A 21,960-nucleotide genomic window follows, 5' to 3' on the forward strand; every position below is an offset into this window, starting at 1 on the left:
TTAGATGCCGCACTCTTCAAAGTCGCGCACCATGATGGCCATCTGCGCTCGCTTGGCCGCCTCGGCGACGAGGTTGAAATCCTTGAGGAAGGCGTCGGTAGATGCGGTCCTCACGGGGGCGGGGGCGGGTTGGGGGAGCATCTGGACGGTGGGGGACTGCTGAGCCGACGAGGAGGAAGAGGTAGATCCAGAGGGAGCGTCCATTGTGGTTTGTTGGTAGTGTTGATGTTGTTTAGAAGCGACAGTGATGGTAGTGTTACTGATGTGGTGCAAGAGAGTCAAAGACGCAAGGTGCTCTTGGACTCTGGGGGTGGGGGGGAAGTGCTCAGTTTAAGTACCTGAGTTGAGTTGGCAGATCAGGGAAGGGAAGGGATCCAATGTCTTGCTCGGCCCTTAGGATAGAGTGTGTGTGTTAAAGCGCGTGGGGTGGTCTCGAGTAAGGAATCAATGTCTAATCGGCTGTCTCACAGGGACCTGATTGGAAGGGATGCTTCTGCCTGCGAGGTGACGTCCTGGCTGGTGGGTGACGTTTGATAACTAATGGAGTTGGATGGTGGATGGAACCTGAGATCCGAGGCAAGATAATGGGTGTGTCTATGGATACGTAAATATCCGGGCGTATTACAGGCGATACCGGGCACTGACACTGGCACTGGCACTGTATTCCGTAGACTTTAGGCTGATCCCGCATATCCGCTGAATCTACGGAGCTAGCGCCAAAGGGCCGAGAAAGTGAGAGACTCTGGGGGTGGGTTACGGCGGTTCAGACACAAAAACGTCTTGCCCGTGTGAGACGGAGTCGCCGAAGTGTGGAGGAGGAGGAGAAAAAGGTGGAGGAGAGGAAAAAGTGGAGGAAACGACAAGAGCATCAAGGTTGGACCGAGATGGATGGAATTTTTATTGATCATGGCACCACCAGGGACCGATATCCATGAGTTATCGTCATGAGCCCCATCGCGGCTGGACCCTCAGACCCTGTAGATGGTTACTGTAGACTGTGGATCTGGGGTGGAAACGTGCTGCTGTTTTTCCCTCGTCGTTCTCGAATCTATGGGGGGGTTCAGTAGACAAGCCCCCAGCTGAACAAGGACCCTGAAAAAAAAGACGCCATCACAAGCTTCTTCATTGGCAGCGGAACCGCATCTCCATTTCACGGATACTCACCGCCGCCATGTGCCATTATCCCCTCCAATGCGCTTCTCGGCTTCTATCTCGCAAGCCAAGCCCCATGGTGGTTACATACCAGGCCCTTGTAACGGTCCGTCCCCACGAGAGAGAGCACGGTTACTCTCAAGAGCAACAGGGAAGATGCCAATACTTGACACAACACGAGTGTCTCTCTGTCTGTGCTCATTGCTTCCAATAAACTGCACTGTTACCTCATCCCACACACAACAAACCTGCATACAGTTCGTGCTACTCTAATCTGTACGTGTCACACAAAACCTGCATCGAGTCTGCTTGAGAATGGCCTCATCACCATCCTCATGAAACAACAGACAGCATGACGAAAAAGACTCGACTCAACCACTGATAAGCCCGGGTTCTTTCGGGATTAGTTATTAGTTGGTGTCTCTTGTTCAAATCTTGCGGTCCCGCGCTTGTGGGGAATGCCGAGCTTTCCCCTTGCGAGAAAGCAAGCAAGCGCGCGCCCGCCCCTTGCAGCGGAGGGAAAAGAACGCTCATGGATTGGCTGCAACGCCAAGTTAGCGACAAGCTTTTAGCCTCATTCTCACCTGCTTTTCCGATGTGTGGGTTCTCTTGGCTGATGCTTTCCCTGTGCCGAGCGGCTCTTCGGAGCGACTCTTTCGGAGCGACATCTTTTCCCCCCCCAAGGTTGCCCTCGGGCCTTTGGTCCGTCTATTTCGCCACAACGTCATGCCCAGCAACACTAGTTTAGCTCGTAATATCGACCGAGGCCTTTTCAATGCTGCTCGCAATTCGGGGTAGTGGTGAGCCGAGACTCAATCCTTCCCTTCCTCTCTCCCTCGTCAACCGCAGTTGCGCCGTGGCCTGCCAAAACAGGAAGGCCTTGACACTCGTGGTGGTTCGAGGAGCCTTTTCGATCACATGGGATGATTTATGATGGCAGCCCTTTCGGAGAAACGAGATTCATGGTGACATTGGCTGTAGGATTGTCTAGATTAATGCTACCAAAGACAATTGCCAACTCGATTTATCCCCCCTTGTCCTATCTCGACACCTCACGCCACACGCAGCCATAGGGCTGGGAACATGGCTCAACGCAGGAATGTTCTGGGCAATAGCCAACGCTCCCAATCCAAAGGCCTACCACAGCAAACTCATGTTTTCGGGCTTCTCTTGAATGAGTACCTTTGAACCGCTCTTCTCTCCGTAACCCCGGAGCTTCAATGGAGCTCCCCCTCCGGACGCCGAGTACGTACCCTCCGCATCCGGGGTTTGGCCGCCGCCCGCCGATCCGCCGGGGGGGAGTTTAGCCAAGCCTCACCACCAAAAAACATCAATTCAGCCAAACCCCAAAGCATCACACACCCCGCCGACGTTTCTCGAGCGCCATGGCCTCCGCCGTCGCCGCCCCCGATGGTTCGGGCCCCCAATCGCCCGACCGGTGGTTCGCCGTCCCGCGACCTATCCGAAACTTGTTCGACCTGTTTCCCCTCCAAGTCCTCGCCTCGGAAGAGCTCCCCGCGCGAGCCCCCGCAGCTGCGCGCCAACGGGCAGCTCTATATGTTTTTGCCGATGATGGAGAAGCGGTGCTGGGGAACCCGAGCTACAACCCTTCATGTTTGAAGTGGCAGGTGTGTTTGCGAGGCATGTCGTCTATGCTATAGCAAAAACTAATGTAGTTTCGATAGACAGTACTAAAGATGGCCGGCATCGACTTCGAGGTCGTCCCCTCCAACAACCACGCCTCGCCCTCCGGCGCATTACCCTTCCTCCTCCCGCCCTCATCGCCATCTCCAAGACCTTCAGCTCCCCTCACTGGTGAAAAGATTCACAAGTACGCTCGCGAGCACGCCGTCCGCGAGCTTCCCGTCGTCGCCTCCCCCCGCATCGAAGCTTACCATGCTCTCCTAACACAACGAATCCGTCCAGCTTGGGTGCGCCAACCTCTCCTGACTATGCTTCACCAATATACTGACAGCCACAGCTCTATGCGCTATACCTCCTCCCCGCAAACGCGCCCCTCCTCGGCTCCCTCTACCTCCCATCCTCGATCTTCCTCCGCACACCTATCCATCACACCCTCCACGCCGCCGCCACAGCAGAGATCCTCAAGACGACGCGACGGGCAACCATCTCCAAGTCTCGGCTCTTTGATGACGCCACCATCGCGCTACAGGCGCTATCCGCCGTGCTAAAGGAGGATGAATGGTTCTTTGGCGCAGATGAACCCAGCCTGTTCGACGCCGACGTCTTCGCGTACACGTACCTTATGGACGCTGATGCGCTCGCGTGGGAAGACGACTCACTAAGCAAGTGCTTGGAGGGGCTGGACAATCTGAAGAGTCATCGGAAGAGACTACATGAGAGGTGCTGGGGAGAAAAGAGCTCCTAATTACACCTCACGACTTTCGACATTTAATCTGTCACGATAACCATGCATGTATAGACACTGTAAAAATATGTATACCTACCAAATGGAAGGATCCGAGCATCACGAATAGATAAAAAGGATGCTCTGTTACAATGAGCAAAATGGCTGTCGTGTTCAGTCAAGGTTTCAATAGTTCGCTCAAGAAATCCAAATTCAATATCTCATCTATTCGCTGGCCACTGTACAATCAAATCCGCTCCCAATCTCATCTTCATCCGTATGAAAGAGGGGAGTTGTCCCTTTGCCTCCAAACAAGGTCCCTTGAAACCGCTGTGACCGCCCCTTGACCGCGTCTATACGTAGCATCACCATCAACCCACGAGCCTCCACCCAAAACAATGCCAGCATAAATCACAACGTGCCGAGAAGTATAGTGGAGAACCGTTTGCATGGGCCCAGATAGACAAAGAAACAATGGCATGCACCAAGCTGCCACGGCCGACTCCTGGACGACTGATATCGCATGCCGTGGACCCATCATCGATCGAAGCAGAGCTGCGGGCATGTGATACGAGAGAACAACTCCTTGCTGCAACAACATTTCAAACGCCGAGGTATGATCCGAGGCCGACCTATGCGAAGAACCCACAATATGGTAGAGAGAAAAAGTGACAGTGAGCTAACCCCAGTGACATGCTCAAAGATGTGTCGATCGAGGAATTCCGTCCCAGGCATTGTCAACAGACACAAAAGCCCCCTCGCCTCCATCCTGACGGAGATCCTCGAGGAGAACACTCGTCTGCGCATAGAGCTTCTCCAGCGCTGCTCGGGACGACTTGCCGAGGGATACTACTCCAGTTAGCGACATGCATGCAATGTCAAGGCACGGGTCATGACTCACATAGAATGGCCGAGTTGAGCTCCTCGGCAACAGCCACTCGCCCTCTCCTGTCCAAAAGATGACTGACTTGCGGTTCTTTCAGAGGATTCTGGTATGCCACCAGTGCCCAGATCTCATTCAACGCCTTGCTCACTTCTTTCCGCGGATCGTTGGCATATTCTTCCTGCAACTTCTGGCCATATTCGAGCATGCTACGCTCAAGTTCAGCGAGCTCAGCTGCGTTTTCGCCACCATCAGCTTCCCATGCGGTGGTGTCGCTTCCGTTAAGATCAATATCCATCGATTGGGGTGCTGTGTTAGAGCCATGCCCATTGCTGTTCTTAGTCTCATTGAGCATGTTGAGCTGGGCGGCTTTTCGCACCAGCTCAATGAACCGACGGCATCGTAGCCTAAAGTAAACGTGCTCGTTGTCTTGTAGCACATGAGGGTAGTATGCGTTGGTGTACTTAAGCGCCCTGTCAATATCTCCCTCCAGGATAGCTCTCCGTATACCTAAAACCCCTGTTAGATTGGTGATTAGCCGGTCAAAGAACAAACTTACGTTGTCGGTTGTTGGCATCCTCGTCATCTCGGATATTGACACCATCCACCTTAAGTCCTGGGTCAAGACTGAGAGCTTCCTTCTGAACCTTCATATCCTCAGCAAAGGCACGGGCAGTCTCCACGTAGCCATCGTGCTGGAGGAATTGTAGAACCAGAGCCTGGATGACATCGGTCTCACTCATTCCTTGTACGAGACTCGATGTGTCGGTGCTCTGGATATCCTTTTGCACCTTTTCGCGTTCTTCCTAATAGGGCATCAGTCATGTCTCACGCAGTAAGATGAGCTGCACAAGCCTACCCTCATAAGGTCGTCAATGTTGTACACGAAAGGGGTCTGCCCAAAATTGGCCCGGATGAACTCGCCAGGTTTCTTCAAGCTAACAGTTGGATAGAGCTTTCCTCGAATAACATCGTGAAATGCAGTTCCTGAGCCTGTTAGCTGCATGCCAGAATAGAGGCCTTTAAACTTACCAATCTTGACCCCGTTCTTGGTGAAGAAAGCAGTATTGTCCCTGAAATTGATGCCACATCCAATAACGTCGTTTGCGTTGTATAAAGGGCCAAAATGCCGCCCAATGTTTTGACCAGTGAAACATCGACCATCGTCGCCGTGGTAGCCCCAAGCCTCGGGTTCCCAGCCAACTGGTCGTGATAATGTCGCAGTCTTGGTAGAGAATCCTATGCCTATAGTCGCACTGTTTGGCTCGTTAGCATGAAAGAAGCCTATGAAGATGGCTCGGCCAACAGGCGGACTCACTCATCTCGTATAGCAGCCAGTATCTGCACCTCAAAGTAGTACACTCCACATTGGGCAGGCATGTAGTGATCGGCGCGCGCGGCACATGCCTCATGATCGCGATCATGCTGGTTCTTGGGTCCGACATACTTGATACTCAAACCATCGGCTTGAATCTCGATACCTCCCCATTGATCGTCCTTGTTCCATCTGGATGGTAGTGGGGCGAGCGAGTCATCCTCGTCAAAGACGGGAGGGCGTTCGATAACAGTATGTGCCATGCCTCGGTGCGAACCCGGCGGCAGAGGATGTTGGGTGGTAAAAGTGGTCAGATTCTGGGAGAAGCCGTTGGTCGAGGTCCGGTTGGAGTCGCGGGCTTGGAGCTTGGACCTATGCGCCTCGCGGAGCTTCTGCACATATGTTGAGCCTTCAAGGTATGATGGGACAAAGAATGAGTCCTCGTCGTTCTGAAAGGAGCCGTCGGCGGCCTCGGAAGCCCTGAGCATATTGAAGGCCCGTGAGAAGGAGGGGAGGGCGCCCCTCCAGACACGAGAGGTCGTCTCGGTATCGACGTTGTCCATCTTGCTAGGATCGATCGAGCCTGAACCCGAGATGGCCAGGTCACCGGAGGCGTTAAAGATGGAGGTTCGGGCGGGATGGGTATAGAAGTTTGGGATATTGTCGACGGACGAGTTGTACGGAGGAGGAAAGCGGGAGGAGGTGGATGGCGCGACGGATGGCGAAGCTGATTCGGGTAAAGCAGACGAGTGTGAGGCGCGTTGGAGGGGATTTGCCATGACCACGAAGACGTCAAGCAGGCAGGATCGATGACGAGCCGTCACAGGCCCAGTCGCGCAACGAAGCCGAGAGAAAGAGGCTTCCGATGCGTACGTGCGAGCTCGTCGTTCGGGACGGCAGGTAGGTGGTGGTGGGCACCACAGGGATCGGAGCACGATACGGACAAGGACAAGCTTTCAGATAAGAGCCGGACTAGGAGGAAAAGAAGCCCGCCACGATAGAGCAGCAATAGTAAAGGACTAGCGATACGAGAAACGGTTCAATCGTCGACAATGTGGCTTCGTAGCTGGCAGAGTAACGAAGAGAGTAGGTAGATGGCGGAGAGCGAGCAGTAGGTAGGTGGTCGGATACAGGTGGAGGTGGTTCCGTTGAGCGTCAAAGGTGCCGTCACCACTCGCTAATAAAGTTGACGTGACCCGCCCACATGAGATGGCCCAGCACCACCGATATCGACAGGTACGAATGTGAATAAAGACTTTGGAGAATAGAAACAATTCTCTGTTTGCTACGCGGCACCAGTCGTCGTTGTTGGGTTAAGCCGAGTCATGGTTGGATCATCCAGAGTAAACGGTACGTACTGTTCAGTCTGGCAATCACGAGAACCTGAACGTAACTCCAACGCTCTCTAGTCCGGTATCGTCTGTTAAGCCGGCCCCCAGTCGATTGCTGTCTCGGCTTAACATTGGAAGCCCCGCCGGCTTCCCCGCTGTCCGGCCCGGATGACCCAACTGCTAAGACCCCAGACCAGGCCAAAACAGGTCCGAGGCCAGCGATGATGGCACCATAGCGCAACATTGCGATATGATGCCGGTGCTTCATGTTTATCGGATACCATGTTTATGCAAGTAATTTAAGTCTGATGAGAAGAGTTGAGCATTGGACAGAGTACTGGCAGATGGGCAGTTGCCGAGGCCAAGCATCGTGTGCAACATTACACACCAGGGTTGGCCCAGCAAAGGGATTGGTGCAAGGACATCAACACAAACCATGTCCTGTTGACGCCGATGATGTATCTCCTGGACTACATGAGTTATCAGACTAATAGTTTTCAGCCCCTTGCGTCTGAGGCCTGCTCTGCAGAGTGATGTGGCTGTCCACTCGAAAAAAAGACTCGTCACAGAACACGCTGTCACCGGTGTTTACCAAGCAAGTCTCCTCAAAAGGGTGGGCAATAGGCAGACTGGGGTTCTCTGTGACTGAAAATTCACTTTTTGTGTCTAGATCAAACACAGTCTGTCTTATTGTCTATTCGTCAAACGAGGCTATCGTGAGTTAAAGACGAGAAAATTATTAGTCGCGCCGTGGTACCACAAGCCGCCACTTCATATTTCGATCCGCCTCTGTGTTGTTTCATAAGGCTCCAGGACACACCAGCATTCAAGAATCATGTTTGAAGTACAATTTTTACGGTCTCTACTCTTAACTCACCTTATCTCGGAAATCCATGTTTGGATGCCTGCGCCTTGGCCAAGGCGAAGAAGTGAGTTGCCCCAACGTCATTCAACCCGAACGACACGACTACTACCCAGACATTGCTGTACTAGCCATACTTCAACTTTCTTTCATCTATATAGCTCCTACATACCGCTGTCATGTTTGATTTGCTCATTTGCTTACGCTCTGTCCACTCTCCCAATCAGACAGGTCTCGCATTGACATGTAATGATCAGACGTAATTACCGAGCGACGCCTAACCAACCCCCTGTGTTCTATGCTATACGCAAGCTTATGGAACTCCGTGATTATACTTCATCTTAGTAGCTCTAAGCAGAGAGTGACCTAGTCTCGTAGTACGTCGCAGGTATCACGTCTTCTGCATCGTTGTAGTTCCACGCCAACCTGAATCCACCATACAAATCACTCAAATCACTTGCCAATCAAGTAAATACATAACAGTGTTTTAGATTGCGGTGAGTTCTCTACTGATAAAGAGATACTTGCTGATTTGTGATGCGAATGACTTCACTCAGTAATCGCAGGTGCCTCATAAGTTCAGAGCCACCAGCGGAGGAGGATCTCGGCTTTCTAGCCGAGGTATATCAAATTGATGTCTACTTTCGGCCTATGCCACTCCTAGGCCTTAGCGGCATGTCTTCGTTTTTATTTTGCGTCCCTCATATATCTCTCTGGTGATATTCCTTCTCTATTTCAGTACTTACTTCGACAACACGAACCAGCCACAAGTGATCAAATCCGACCTGAGTTTAATGGTCACAGGCTTGGCCACAAATGGTCAACCAATGGGAACCAATCTCGAGGTCAAGTTGAAGCGTATGTATCGTACCAAATGATATTTCTTCCTCTATTCCATCTCGGATCGGCTTCCACATCCCTACTACCACAGTACTCAACAGTCAACGCCCAGATGTCACCAGACGGGCTTTCCTATTCACCATAGCAGCCGAAATTATGCGGATGTGTGATTCATATTTTAGCCATTATATGCTCATTAATTTCATCCACTACTTGGGACAGATAGTAGGCCAGGTTCTACTCCTAATGAGCTCCACGCGCTCTTCTGAACTCGTCTTTTCGCACCAACAGCGACCGTGATCCAGCACATGAAACTAAAGCCTAAACATATCATACTGTTCCCAGGCTCACTGCCTCTAGTCTCTTATGTTCATCTTTCATAAATATGCATTCCGGTCTTTCATCTATTCTCACGGACCTACCGACGCCGGTTCTCGGTGTCCCTCCGCCGTGCTCCGGGGTGGAGCCCGTCGGTTGCGGGGTATTAAAGTGGGATCGCTCAACGCCTCGCTGCAGCCACGATCCAATGAGAAGCTTCGGTGCTGCATTCGAATTGCCTCATGCTTTGCTAGGTGGCACGAAATGAGACAATCCCAAACTGAATTTCCTGGGCTGACTGGGAGCATGTAAGAGTGCGAAGCATGCAGAGTTCTTTTCCCTGCATAAAGAGCGTGTCAGCAAGGGAGACGATGTTGAACAGTGCGTTGTCATCCGCATTATTGTTCCCAGCTGAAGAACGGGAATACCAGCTGGCAAAGTTATGCATCCCTTGATTCGGGATAAACAGCGCCCCACATCGGCTCATCCACTTCTTGGGCGACCCTGGTTGCCCCTGGAACATGGATGACTAAGCGCGCGCCTGCGCTGCGACCACACCATCACCCAGTGACATTGAAACCATGACTCTCATGAACCAAAGACGAGCGGAAAACGTACCCACAATCTGGCCATTGGGGCACCTCATCCCCTCCAAGCTCTTCGCATGCCGCTCAAGATTGGAAATGCCTCACCTGAGCATCCAGCTGTCCAACAACGCACGTCAGAAACTCACGGGACGTGTACCGGACTTGTTCATGGCTTGGGTATAGTATCTTCGGGACGGGATCCCGAGCTGGGGGGAATAATAAACCAACCACCACCATGCATCTGACTTTCTCGCGAGAGGGAATTTTTCGTCAGCCTGGCTTGAGCATCTGCGTGCCGCCTGGACCGGGCGGCGAATCGCCAAACCCTGATGCCACTCCTCCTGCCTTGGCAGGCTGCGACAATTAAAGTCTACGATCAGCGCTGGAGGCATACCATGAAAAGATCGGTCTCGACAGAGCTTGGGGCAATGAAATGCTGAAAATTGATGCAATTTGCTTGGGAATACCATCCACTGTCTAATCTTTCCCGCCAGAATCGTCCGTTACGTTACAACAAGGCACTTTATGTGCTTTCAAAACATGATACATCCCAGTCGCCAACCCTTTTCCATAGCGTTCCATCTTCGCTGTTCCTGTAACGCCGGCGACACCAGCGTCGCAATCCCTGATGAATTAAATAATCAAGTTTGAACCCTTCTCCATGCCCAGTCTACTGAAAGGGACTTGTCTCTGGTCGACAAATGTCGGCCTGTGTAAACCTGAAACTCCGCTGTGACATGTCGAATAATAAAACAACCTCTGTGAAAGGGCAGAATGAGCACGTCAATAACGTGACAGCCCTATGTCTATGAGGCAGCGGCAATAGGCACCGGTGCTGGTGATGCGCCGTGGACGCTGGATGCACTGCGCATCTCGACGTCGACACCACTGTTGCTGGCGCTGGCGCTGTTGCCCTCTTGGCCGTTGACCTTGTTCTCCTTGCTGCTACCTTCAGCTGAGACGGTAGCAGAATCCTCAGTGCTGGACTCGGGACCCTTCTTTGGGGGTGCCGTCCAGCGTGGGATTTCCCAGACGACGCCAGTAAAGCTCTTGAGCGTGAAGCCGCCCTTGTTCCACTTGCGACACGGCTTGCCAGACCGGTCGAGGGCGCGAAGGCCGGCATTGATAGCACCTTGGTTCGCCTTGGGGCCCAGCTTGTGACCTCCAGCCGGTCGATTGGCCGTGCTTGAGTGGTCGATTGTCCCGTCCTCCCTATAAATAGTTGTTAGTGCATTGTTCTTTCATGTCGGTTTTGACATGACAAAGTAATAATCGGCAAGACTTACAAACGAGGCTTCTTCTTGGGACCCGGCTTTCCTCGTGGCTTGGGAACGCCATCTATTCCGTTGGCATTGGCAGCCGATCGCTTGACACCCTTCTTCTTGGGTCCTTCGACGGGAGGGCCCATGGCTGAAGGAGCTGGTGTTCCATCGGCGGGAGTCGCATCGGCAGCAGGTGTAGCAGCATTCGAATCTGAAGCATTATCGCCGTTCGAGTTGCTAGCAGGAGGTTGCGAGCCAGTGACAGAAACGGTGTCGGCAGCGGGGGAGTTGATGTTTTCCTTTTCAGACTTGACGGGAGAGTCTTCCTTGACGGGCTTGGAATCGACGAGGTCGCGAAGCTTGTCAGGCGACACCTTGAGAGTGACGAGCAGCGTAGGCTTTGCACTGGACTTGCGTCGCGCGTCGGCGGACTTGGCTTGAGGAGCCATGGTGTTGAGAAAGTTTTGCAGCCGGCGAGTAAAAGGTGATGATGGTGATGAGACAACAGGCAAGGGTTTTATTGGGTTTGGTGAGACGAGGCGAAACGAAACGGTGGACGGCGAGTGGTGATGATGAGCAACGGCGATGGATGGCGGATGATGATGGAGAGAGGAAGAAGAAGGAAGCGAGATTTGTGGAATGGCCTGGTGACGGGAGAGGCGGCAAATGGCCTAAGGCTGGTGGTGATCCCGTGGTGGTCAGGGGTGGTGGGCTTTTTGGGGCTTGCGTGGAGCGGGAGATTTTGTTAGCTGGCGTTGCGACTTGCGGCGTCGAAGGCTCGCTCGGGGTCTTGGTGATGGTCTGCGGCTGCGGCAGTGGGAGCAAAGGGAGGAGAGTTGATGGACGGAGGGAAATGTGGGAGGCCGGGGGAGAAGGCGTGTCTTGTAGGTTTTTGGGGTCTTGGTCTCATTGTCATTTTCGATTCTGGGGCCCCGAGGCGGCGCACAAGGAAAATTCGGTTGGTTTTGGGTTGGGTTGGTAAAGGCTCTCCTCTGGGTTGATGTGTGCGTGCGCTCCCAGCATGCTGCGTACTCACTCTCCCGTCACGTCTGGGGATTTTTCGCTGCCTCGGGGCGGCGCGTTCCCCAAGAGGACTAGCGCCCCTCTGCGCCCAGGTAATGCAGTTATGGAGGGTCCCGCATTATTTGGTCTTCCGATGGGACTGGGGGTGATGCAAGCGGTTCGACCAATCACCGCCTCTCCTCGTCGCCATCTCCTGGCTTCCTTCAAGTCTGGATTTGCTCCCTCCCGTTGGCCTGCGACTCGGCGATTCAAGACCAGCAGAACCGCTCTCCAAATCACCTCCTTCAGTGCCTCTGCCTCCCACGCTGTTCGCGCTTCAGCCCCAGCCCCCGCCCCCCCCGTGGAGGGAGGCAACAGCCAGAGATGGTGGTCAAGACAAGCAAGCACAGTGTCCGCCTCATCCACCCAAGGCATCAGGTTTCTGCAGCGATAGACGCTACCATGTCACATTGGACTTGGTTTCCATAGGGCCGCCGTCGGAGATGTGCAGGACAGACAGAGTCCAGCGGGATGCACGGGATAAACACACGAGACGAAGCTAGGGAACCATCGTCTGCCCCTCATCCCATCCCTTTTCCCGTCCGTGGGCGCTCCATGGCATGGCCTGGCCTGGTCTGGCTCGTCCTCCCTCCCTTATTAGCCGACCGTGACGGACGGCGCAAAAAGCAGCGAGAGATGGGACTCATCCATCAATGGGAAGCGAGCCCCTGCTGGCTTTTCGCCGTGGCGGAATTCACCGACTCATTCTCAAAGCTTGACACAGGGATACGGCTGATAGCCTTCTCTATCAATGAGACAGACCTCCACTGTCACCCAAAGAACAGCGCATGCCCACGACCAAGGGTCCGATGCTTATGGATGGCCTCACATTCGTCCACAGAGGAGCCGACACCTCAACCCTCAGCACCTCTAGTGCTTAGCCTTTAACACGGCCCCCAAGATCCCGGGCGACTGACAATTATTTGAGTTACCATTAATTCGCAAGCGTTTCAGTCGATATGGACCTCAAGGATTGCTACAGTACTGCGCCCGGTCAACTTTGACCTCAACAAGGCTTTGACCTGGTCGCCTTACGGGAGATTTCTGCAGGGCGATGGTTATCCACCACCAAACCGCATCAAAGAAGCATACCGCCTTTGACGCTATCACCGAAGTGCATCATCTCTCTGGATGAATTTGTGCATCTCAATCCTTTGTCTCTTGTAGATCCAAGTTGGAACCCGAGAATCGCCGCCATCACCGGGCAGCTATCCGGTGCAACCGAGTGCGGGCAAAGAGTGACAAACCACCCGACCGTGTGAAATTGCCAAGCTTGATCCGTATTTCGTCACGGCTCCGCCAAAAAATCCCTGCGTCAGGTTCCCGCCAAAGTTGGTTATTTTCGTCATCTCTGCATAGCCTCGATCGTCGCGGCAATGACCCGAGCAATTACATGCTGCGCTCAGCGACATCGACCAATATGTCATCGCTCCGAAGACTGGCAAATACTATTCAAAGGTGGTCTGTATCTATCACACCAGCTTCAGGAATGATAGCAAACCCAAGACCCAATGAGAACCAGCAAGCGTTGGTTCACAATGAATTGAAACCCCCGAGACTAAGACACCATGACATGGCCCGTTGCCGTCACAATCATCGGAATGCGTTGCTCCATGCAACCCAAACTCGATGGCAGAGATATATATGAAGAACAATAGACCATGATGAATGTTTACGACCATACCACCTCACCTCATTTCATTGAACCTGTCTAGTTGACACAATGGTTCGCCTTTATACACTTCTTTCCATTGTTCCACACCTCCCTTTACCCCTTCCATACGCTCATGCTGCTCTTCTACCTCGAGTGGACGTTCCATCCGAATCACCGGGGGCAGTCTCCACGGTACCAGCAACCAAACCTGCCATCAAAGTGACGCCCTTCAAGCAGCCTCGCCATGGCTTCCCCAAGCTACACCGCACTCTCAGTGTGGTGAAGCGACTGGTTGAGGAGAACGGTTTCATGGTTGAGGTTTCTGAAGAGGCCTTGCGAGATGTCTTGGACCAGATCAACAGGCTTCAGGACCAAGTGAGCAGCATGTTCTCGCCTGACTCCCAAAATAAGGGATCTCCTCAACCAGGAATTGGTCAGCCCGGCAGAGAGTCTGGACAACTACCCAGTGGTTCTTCTAACACACCCTCCAATGAGAACCTACCAGCTGAGTTGCCTACGCAACCCAACAGGACTGGGTTGCCCGACTCTGGTGAAACTTCTAGTCCATCAAAGGTCCCAATAGTCTCCGATACCGACATAAGATCCAACCTACCTGGACAACCCAACATCCCCAATACAGTTGTTCCGCCTCTACCTTCCAGTTCCTTCAATCTGCCCAGTGCCCCTGAGCAACCAGGACCAGCAGGACAAGGACAGTCCGATGACCAGGCAGATACAGTTGCCACTGAGCTACCAGGAAACTCAGATGGAGAACCAACCCGTCTCCCAACCGAGGCACTAGGCGAGGATTCGGACAATGTCTCTGCCGGCAGTACAGAGACTCAACCATCTGGAGTCGAATCAGCCCAGCAGCCAAAGGAGTCCTTACCTAGACAACCCGGAGAGGAGCCCAGCGAGTCCAAGGTGCCATCTGGGGAACGGCTCGGAGTGCAGCCAAATGGTCAATCCATCAGCCTACTCGACGAACAACCCACGGGTCAGCTTGATGAGCCCGCTTCTCAGACAGCCAATCAGCAGCCCCAAGGTCAGGCAGAACTACACTCTGGTACGGCTCCAGGAACTCGACCTACAGGATCTCCCAACAACGTACCAGAAGACCAGACCAGCGCTCTTCCCGATGGACAGGTCAACAGAGAACCTAGTGGGTTGCCTGGAGGCGTATTCGTGGAGGATCCAGACAAGGTTCCCGGTTCTAGTCCAGGCGAGACAACTTCCATAGGACAAGCCCAGATTCCAGGAACAGAAGGAGGCCAGCAACCATCCCAAACCATAGACCCTAGTTGTCTAGATGGAGATGAGGTGAGTGGCCAACCCAACGTTCGCCGAAACATTAACTGCGCTCCAGGTGTTATTTTGTCCGCAACCGACCCGGGTCAGATCTCTTCCGTCATGACAACTCATGGTTCAGCAACCCAAAGAGCGCTCGGCGTCCAAACGGAACTCGGTACCCAAGCGACACCCGGGGCTCAGACCGTAATCAACGTTGAGGCAACTTTCGAGTCTCAGGCAGCGGTCGACTCTCCAGCAGCGCAGGACTTTAAAACGACACTTGACATTCAGACGGCATTCGACACCCAAACGACACCAGACCCTCTGGCCACGCTCGACACTCAGGAAATACTCAACTCTGAGGCAACACTTGCCATTGAGGCAGCATTCAACACGCAGACAGCATCCGACGCGCAAACGGCATTCGACACTTTAACGACAATCAGCATTCAGGCACAACTCGACACGCGGACAACATTTGATACTCGAACGGCGCCCGACACTCAGGCAACGCTTGACGCTCAGGCAACGCTTGACGCTCAGGCCGCACTAGACACTCAAATAACCGGCCTCGGAGGAGCAGAGACTTCACAGCAGACAACAGGACAACCAGCCACGATCTCTGCCGCATCCAGCATTGTTGATTCGCAAGTTTTGACATCGACTGAGCCACCAGCGACCCTTACCACCACCATGGCTGTGCAGCAGACTCTCACGGAATATACAACAACTCGTGAGACGCAGCAACTGAGAACTTTAGTCTTTACATCGGTTCTTACGAGATCATCGAGGGTAAAGTGGACGACAACACACACCGAGTTCTTTCATATCGGTCAGCCCACCGAGTCCCCTACAATCCCCGGTCTAGTGTTTAAAGAGGACCCGGATATGACGTTGAATGGAGATGAAGGCCCCACAGTTGCAAGCGAGAACTCTGGGTCCAGCACGGATGAAAGCATATCCCAGAGCATGGCGCCAAGCACGGCAGAGGTTTCGGGGTCGACAAGCTTTCAAGAGTCAGGGCTTGATATTGCGGCTACGCTCTTAACGGAGAGCATTATCACTAAGATTTCGACAAGCATGGTTTGGAGTGACGGCAGTACTCCAGCAACGACAGCACCCAGGTCTTCACCAAGACCACTGTTGCCTCCCAACGCCGCAGCCGCCAACACAACGTACACAACCCCGGCCAGCGGCTTCAGAACCATGGCAAAGCAGACGAGGAGTTTGATGGAAAGGGCAGAGATGATGTGAATAGATACGAGTTCTGGGAGGAGAGGATACGAGTTGTACTTTATTTGGATACGTATACGACATGCGAGCAAGCTTAAACATGTGGAGGTTCGGTCTTTTTTTTTTTCGCAGATACGACATGATGATCAACAACCAACGCGCGGCTATCTCCTTTTCCCACGCATGACCCGTGACAAGTTGGATCCAACTAGCCAACCCTCCAGTCAAGATGGCGGCTCTTTGGCGCCCCCCAGACAGACAAGATTCGCCCGTCTGCGCTAAAGCGGAGAAATGGCGAGATGGTAAATGATCTACAAACGACGAGGCGAAATTTGTTCCCTTGGCCGTGACCCCTCCCCTTGCCAAGTGGATAAAGTGGAATGGCGAAACCCAGGAGTGACAGTCGACCCTCGCGAGGGGGCGCAAAACGTCAAGGAACCGGCGGCAAGGGCCTTGGCAATAAAGGTGAAACGCGTCTCACTCATAATCCCATCCCTTTAACAGCCTTGTATTAATACTAGGCTGGAATCGAAGTGCCTTGTTTGTCTCTCGCTTCTGCAATTCTTGACTGAACTCTCTTCTTGATACTACTCACTATCACTCTTGTTTGTTTGCTTCCATTCAATTGTCAGAGCTCTCATTCCTTACGGAGCTTTTTTTCTCTTCACTCTTTGTCTTTGAGACGAACAAGGCATAGGCTTGCCACAACAGAGCCATTATGATTTGCAACGAGAAATCCCGCTCGCTGGCGAGCGACGACACATTCAGCCAAGACATTATCGGTACGATTCATCTTGGGACTTTTAGCAGCGCATTTATACTCACATTGGATCCCGACAGACGGCGTAGAGTGTCTTGAGCTTGGCGACTCGGTCCCGACATTATCAACATGGGAACTGATCCAATACTTTCTGATCCTCAACTGGCAATTGTACAACGCCTTCCGCACATATCTCGTCTACGAGCACTGGGACGGCTGGGCCAGCGTCATGTTCACCGACAAAGCAGCAATCGTCCTGGGAGTCGCGCAATTACCGCTCACGGTCTTGATTCTGATGGAGCTGATAGACATGTGGCGTGACAGGAGAGCTCAACGGCAGATGAGATTACGGCTCGCCGCCCAGGAACGCGTGTCCAAGTGCTGAGATGAGGATGAGCCAATTTGAAAGAAATTGAGCTGGACTCGACCAAAACTAAACGATTCATTTTAATATAAACTAAAAGGCTTTATATTCAAGGTTAACTTTACTTTGCAACGTTAATTAAGCTGCAGAGCTGTGTGACAGGGTTGCATTCCTCTGAGGCGCTTCTCCTAAACGGTGCTTGGTGCTGACTCGTCAAACCCCCCACTCCTTGCGAAGCTCTGAGTGGCTGACCTTCCTATGGCGGTCAAGACTATGTGTGTGGGTTGTGATTATTCGAGGTTGACTATGTGTCTATTTAGCTTCGCATCATGGCTACCTCTTGGGCGATAGCTGCTGCGGCTGACATTTGGAACTCTTTGTCCTGCGCCACCAACAGTCTCATCAACTAACAAGCAACAAGGCTCCAGAATAATAAGCCGTCGACTCAGCCATGCAGATTCTCACCTTATTTGACGTGAACATGCGGTCTGTGAGCAAGCAAGCACTGCAAAAAACGGGATTACCTGGCCTGACTCCTTTGCTGTCCATTCCCACTTGGGGCGTCCAAGTCCCCATCTATTGTCAGCACTTGTCCCCGAGCTTCCCAATTACCACTCACAGCTGAACAGCAATGAACGCACCGCCACGCCAGCAAGGCCCTTGGAGGGGTTGGCTCATGGGGACACACAATCACCAAAGAAAGAAAAGGGCCCTTTGTGCTACTGTACCACCACTTAACTCGGCCTGATACAGGGTATTTCGCCGTTTACCGAGTCTTACCTGCATGTGCAACTCATCCTCTTGCGGGAGCCTCGTGCCGACGAGGTTTCCGTCACTGCTTTTCTTTCATTGCTCATCCTTCTTGAGCGACTTTTGTCCTTTAGCAATACTACTAGCTGGCGATTGAACGCATATTCAAGAGTCGAGCGGCGCGATGCGACAATGAACCAAGCGCATTAGTCCACCCCCTCTCAAGTTGTTGTCGCGCGCTGTCCTCACCATGAGGCTCTTTGTTCCCACCGGCTTCGTCCTGCTTCCTCACCTCGTCGTCGCACAAATCACCAGGCGCTATGAGGTGCTTCCTATCGCGCAGGGCGACCTCGTCCCGCGCTTCTTCCTCGACCAGGCATTTCCCCTCGCGAAGCGCGACGCAGACTGCGGGCAAGGTTATCACAACTGTAAGTCCTTCAAAGGCGCAACATGTTGATTGACAATCAACTCATGTCCTCGCGCGACAGGCCTAGACATCGGTTTCGCCGACGACTGCTGCAAAAACGACCAGTATTGCTACGTCAACAAAGACGGCGATCCGAAATGCTGCCAGATCGGGTCCAACTGCGCCAGCGAGAACCTCTGCTCCAAGGACGCCACTCGTCAATACTTTTGCACACGCACCGTCACCCGGAGCGGGACAGCCGTCGCCCAGGAGGGCTGCTGCGACCGCAAATGCCCCCAGACGAGCCTCTACCTGTGCCCCAGCGACCTGGGCGGCAACTGCTGCGGTTTCGGCTCGGAGTGTAGGCCCGACGGGAAATGCGCATCCACAAAACCCGCCTCCCAGACCGGGTTGCTGACGCCCGTGCCCGAGGGTTGTACCACGTCACAGTTCAAGTGCGCTGATGGCGCTGGGTGCTGCGACGACGGGCAGGTTTGTACACAGGTTAGCGGAGAGGGATACTGCGCCGAAGCCAGGCCGACAGGAAGCGACGTTAGAGTTGTTGATGATGATGAAGATGGAGATGGAGGATTATCCGACGGTGCTAAAGCTGGAATTGGTGTCGGCGCGGTTGTAGGAGCGAGTGTTATCATCGGCGGACTCACTTGGTTGTGTCTGGCTAAGCGGCGCCGACGCCGGGAGACCACAACTGGAGAATCGAGGACTGAAGGTGACGGCGAAGGTACCGGTACTGTGCGGGACGGCATGACCGACGTATCCGGAAGCCAGGCTCGGCACGGCTTGACGAGAGACTACTTCGGCCCTGATGCCGTGGCTGGGCCGTATACGGACCCGGCCATCAGCCCAACGACGGCTACTTCGCCGGGCATGGACCGAGCCGTGCCGATACAGGCCCACGGGCCCGGCGATATCGCGGCGCCGGTCGAGATCGACTCGACGTTCCTATCACCAATGACCAGCCCGAGTGCCGGACATACACCCGGCTCAGAGACTATTGATGGACGCTTCGAGCTATACGGCAACGACGAGCCCATATCACCAGGACGTTCATTATCAATCGTCCCAACACCGCGGCAAACTCCAGAACCAGAGAACCCACCACGAAAGAGTCAAGATGCTGATGCGCAAGAGAAAAAAAACTGAACCCTTCTAATATTTTTCATACTTATCAACGCCTAGCCAGACCATTCAGGCAAATATCAAGGTCATCCAAATCCTCCCTCGCAGTGCCAATCTTACAAAAGAAAGCAAAACAAATTAATGTGTTCCGACTCTGTTGCTCAAAACTCCGCGCCAAGGTAAAGAAGAAAACACAAAAAAAATGAGCCATCCGAGTGCCACCCAACGCCGTTATTGTGCTGGAATGAGGAGAATAAAGGAATAGGAAACATGTCCACCTGTGCCCGAATAACGATCCTCCTGCCTGCGTTTAGCAGACGACGCCCCCAAAGGGAGCGCAGTTTCTAAGGTCCTTAACAAGTTCCTCGACACTGCTCAGATGTTGGCTGAGCAGCTCCTGCTTTGCCTCAGTTGTGAGATAAATGTCATCCGCATCGGAGCCAGACCGCTTGCGACGGGCCTCGTTGTTAAAGGCGCCCGCAAGCTTGCTAGGGCTCCGTTGAAGCATGCCGGGAACAGAGTCGCGCTGGTCGGCGCGGGGGATGGATGGCGACTCGGGCATGAGATAGAAGTAGAGGAACTCGACAAGCTTGAGCTTGACCTCGCGGGCCGTGGAGCGCGACTTGAAGAGAGAGGTGATAGTAAGAAGGCCATCAAGGCCCTCAAAGGTGCGAGTGTTTCGGGGAGTGTCGAGGAGAGCGGTGACAAGGGTGAGAAGAGTCGCGCATTGGATAGCTGGGCAGTTGAAGGGCTCAAGGAGATCGAGGAGAAGCTATATACAAGACACGTTAGTTGTTATCATTGAAGAAAATGATTTCATATCACATACGTTCATATTCTGCTCCCGGGTGAAGAGCGACTTGCTGGGGGGATGCAACAGGAGAGTTCCCTGAATGAGATCAAGGGCATTGAGGATCAAGAGATCATTCTGTCCGTCGCTGCCCTTAGCCATGAGACGGTCGAGAGTGCCGATCAGGCGCATGGCAACGTTCCACTCGAATCCCTCCTGCAACTTGAAGAACTCTTGGAAAGCGGGATCCTGGGATAGCTCGGCGAGGTCCTTTTGTTCAGGCGACGCCTCTCCGTTGTTTTCGTGGTCACGGCTGCGGCGCGAGTTGTCGCTACGGGGATTCGAGAGGCAAATCTGGGCGAGCAGACCTTCAACCTGGCGCAGGCCCTTGCGGACCTTGGGGCCATCGTAGGACGACAAGTTGTCGAAGGCGAGAGACAGAAGTGACTCCATCATGCTTGTTTGTTTGTGTGATTGGCGAGAGAATGAATGTCGTGGGCGTAGAAACACCGGTATGGAAGAAAAGAACAGAGAAAAAACGCTGGAGATGGGACAGATATTTTGTGGATGGATAACCGCTTTCTTTTTCTCAAGGCACGAGGAGGGACGGAAAATGGGACAAAACAAGGAATAACTAAACGAAGAGAAGGGAATTGGGTATCAAGCAGCGCTGAGAGTTGGCTCGAGCCCAAAGCAGCAGCAGAAAACCTAGAGAAGAAGAAGAAGAAGATCAAGAAAGTTGCATCCAGATGTGGTGTTGAGCTGAAGCTAAACAGCGCTGGGCCCTGGACTCAAGGTGGAGGCCATCTCCACGGCAACGGGCCCTGACAGCGGATGAATTCCAGCTGGAGCACGAGGTCCAGGGGCCATGGCGGGGCTTCTGTCGCTGTGATCGTCACGAGAGGGGGCCGCTAGGGCATGTCAGCCAGTGGGAGAGCGACAGCAGGTGCTGTGAAGGCGCTGGACCTGTGATGGGCTTAGTGGGATCTCAAGGTGCAGCTGGCCCGACAGGACGAATTCCAGATTGGACGGAGGATGGAAGCGGGATGGAAGCCTGAGGTGATTGATTTGATCAGAGGTGGTCCCTTGCTGATTATCTCACAGCAAAAGCGGTTTTTTTGCATGTGACAACTCAACTTGGCGACTTTTTATCTCTACTGTCCACATAAGGAATGCAGTTTGAGAAAGTCTGCTCAACTACCCGCGACCGCCTTTGAATCACCCACGTCTCGTGACGGACGACATGATCCAGGTCCCAGCTTTGACGTGTCTAAACTCAGTTGGCGAAACATGGGCTTCGCAAGGGCTGATCTCACGGTGGGCTGAGGTGGTGTGGTTTTTCGTCCCAACGGATTAAACAGCCGCCTCATTGTGAGATGAGCTACGACGATGGAGATTAGATAAAGGGACAACTGGCACTTTTCTTTTGGACAGCCTTGACCGATCTCGAACTCTGTTTCTCAAGATCCCTTTCATACTCACGATAGGTTCCTCCCTATTGCGCCACCCAATGAGGTAAGGAACCCATCACCCTGCTTCTTGGCGGTTTAAGACGGACTGCTCGTCTATGTGACATTGCGCCCAGCTCTGACG

The 21,960-nt window shown here is 53.2% G+C and overlaps 8 protein-coding genes across 8 annotated transcripts; 4 read left to right on the plus strand and 4 right to left on the minus strand.

Annotated features, from left to right (window-relative positions):
• On the minus strand, positions 1 to 204 carry NCS54_00709500 (Hypothetical protein; the record flags this gene model as incomplete). The annotated part of the gene is made up of 1 exon (XM_053152529.1): positions 1 to 204. The coding sequence occupies one exon, from the start codon at positions 202 to 204 to the stop codon at positions 1 to 3; it is 204 nt and encodes a 67-aa protein (XP_053008504.1).
• A 2,333-nt stretch (positions 205 to 2,537) lies between these two features.
• NCS54_00709600 (Hypothetical protein) lies at positions 2,538 to 3,541 on the plus strand (the record flags this gene model as incomplete). Its single annotated transcript, XM_053152530.1, has 3 exons — positions 2,538 to 2,780; positions 2,838 to 3,083; positions 3,134 to 3,541. The coding sequence occupies 3 exons, from the start codon at positions 2,538 to 2,540 to the stop codon at positions 3,539 to 3,541; spliced, it is 897 nt and encodes a 298-aa protein (XP_053008505.1).
• A 676-nt stretch (positions 3,542 to 4,217) lies between these two features.
• NCS54_00709700 (Protein SSH4) lies at positions 4,218 to 6,497 on the minus strand (the record flags this gene model as incomplete). The annotated part of the gene is made up of 6 exons (XM_053152531.1): positions 4,218 to 4,369; positions 4,422 to 4,913; positions 4,963 to 5,209; positions 5,263 to 5,390; positions 5,436 to 5,659; positions 5,722 to 6,497. 6 exons carry the CDS (start codon positions 6,495 to 6,497, stop codon positions 4,218 to 4,220), a joined length of 2,019 nt encoding a protein of 672 aa, XP_053008506.1.
• Positions 6,498 to 10,462: 3,965 nt separating this feature from the next.
• NCS54_00709800 (Hypothetical protein) lies at positions 10,463 to 11,367 on the minus strand (the record flags this gene model as incomplete). The annotated part of the gene is made up of 2 exons (XM_053152532.1): positions 10,463 to 10,868; positions 10,943 to 11,367. 2 exons carry the CDS (start codon positions 11,365 to 11,367, stop codon positions 10,463 to 10,465), a joined length of 831 nt encoding a protein of 276 aa, XP_053008507.1.
• A 2,336-nt stretch (positions 11,368 to 13,703) lies between these two features.
• NCS54_00709900 (Hypothetical protein) lies at positions 13,704 to 16,178 on the plus strand (the record flags this gene model as incomplete). Its single annotated transcript, XM_053152533.1, has 1 exon — positions 13,704 to 16,178. The coding sequence occupies one exon, from the start codon at positions 13,704 to 13,706 to the stop codon at positions 16,176 to 16,178; it is 2,475 nt and encodes an 824-aa protein (XP_053008508.1).
• A 697-nt stretch (positions 16,179 to 16,875) lies between these two features.
• On the plus strand, positions 16,876 to 17,302 carry NCS54_00710000 (Hypothetical protein; the record flags this gene model as incomplete). Its single annotated transcript, XM_053152534.1, has 2 exons — positions 16,876 to 16,939; positions 16,998 to 17,302. 2 exons carry the CDS (start codon positions 16,876 to 16,878, stop codon positions 17,300 to 17,302), a joined length of 369 nt encoding a protein of 122 aa, XP_053008509.1.
• A 979-nt stretch (positions 17,303 to 18,281) lies between these two features.
• On the plus strand, positions 18,282 to 19,601 carry NCS54_00710100 (Hypothetical protein; the record flags this gene model as incomplete). The annotated part of the gene is made up of 2 exons (XM_053152535.1): positions 18,282 to 18,459; positions 18,520 to 19,601. 2 exons carry the CDS (start codon positions 18,282 to 18,284, stop codon positions 19,599 to 19,601), a joined length of 1,260 nt encoding a protein of 419 aa, XP_053008510.1.
• A 286-nt stretch (positions 19,602 to 19,887) lies between these two features.
• Positions 19,888 to 20,823, minus strand: NCS54_00710200 (Hypothetical protein; the record flags this gene model as incomplete). The annotated part of the gene is made up of 2 exons (XM_053152536.1): positions 19,888 to 20,349; positions 20,407 to 20,823. 2 exons carry the CDS (start codon positions 20,821 to 20,823, stop codon positions 19,888 to 19,890), a joined length of 879 nt encoding a protein of 292 aa, XP_053008511.1.
• Positions 20,824 to 21,960: the final 1,137 nt, after the last annotated feature.

This window comes from Fusarium falciforme, chromosome 5 (assembly GCF_026873545.1).
Source record: "Fusarium falciforme chromosome 5, complete sequence".
NCBI classification, from domain to species: domain Eukaryota; kingdom Fungi; phylum Ascomycota; class Sordariomycetes; order Hypocreales; family Nectriaceae; genus Fusarium; species Fusarium falciforme.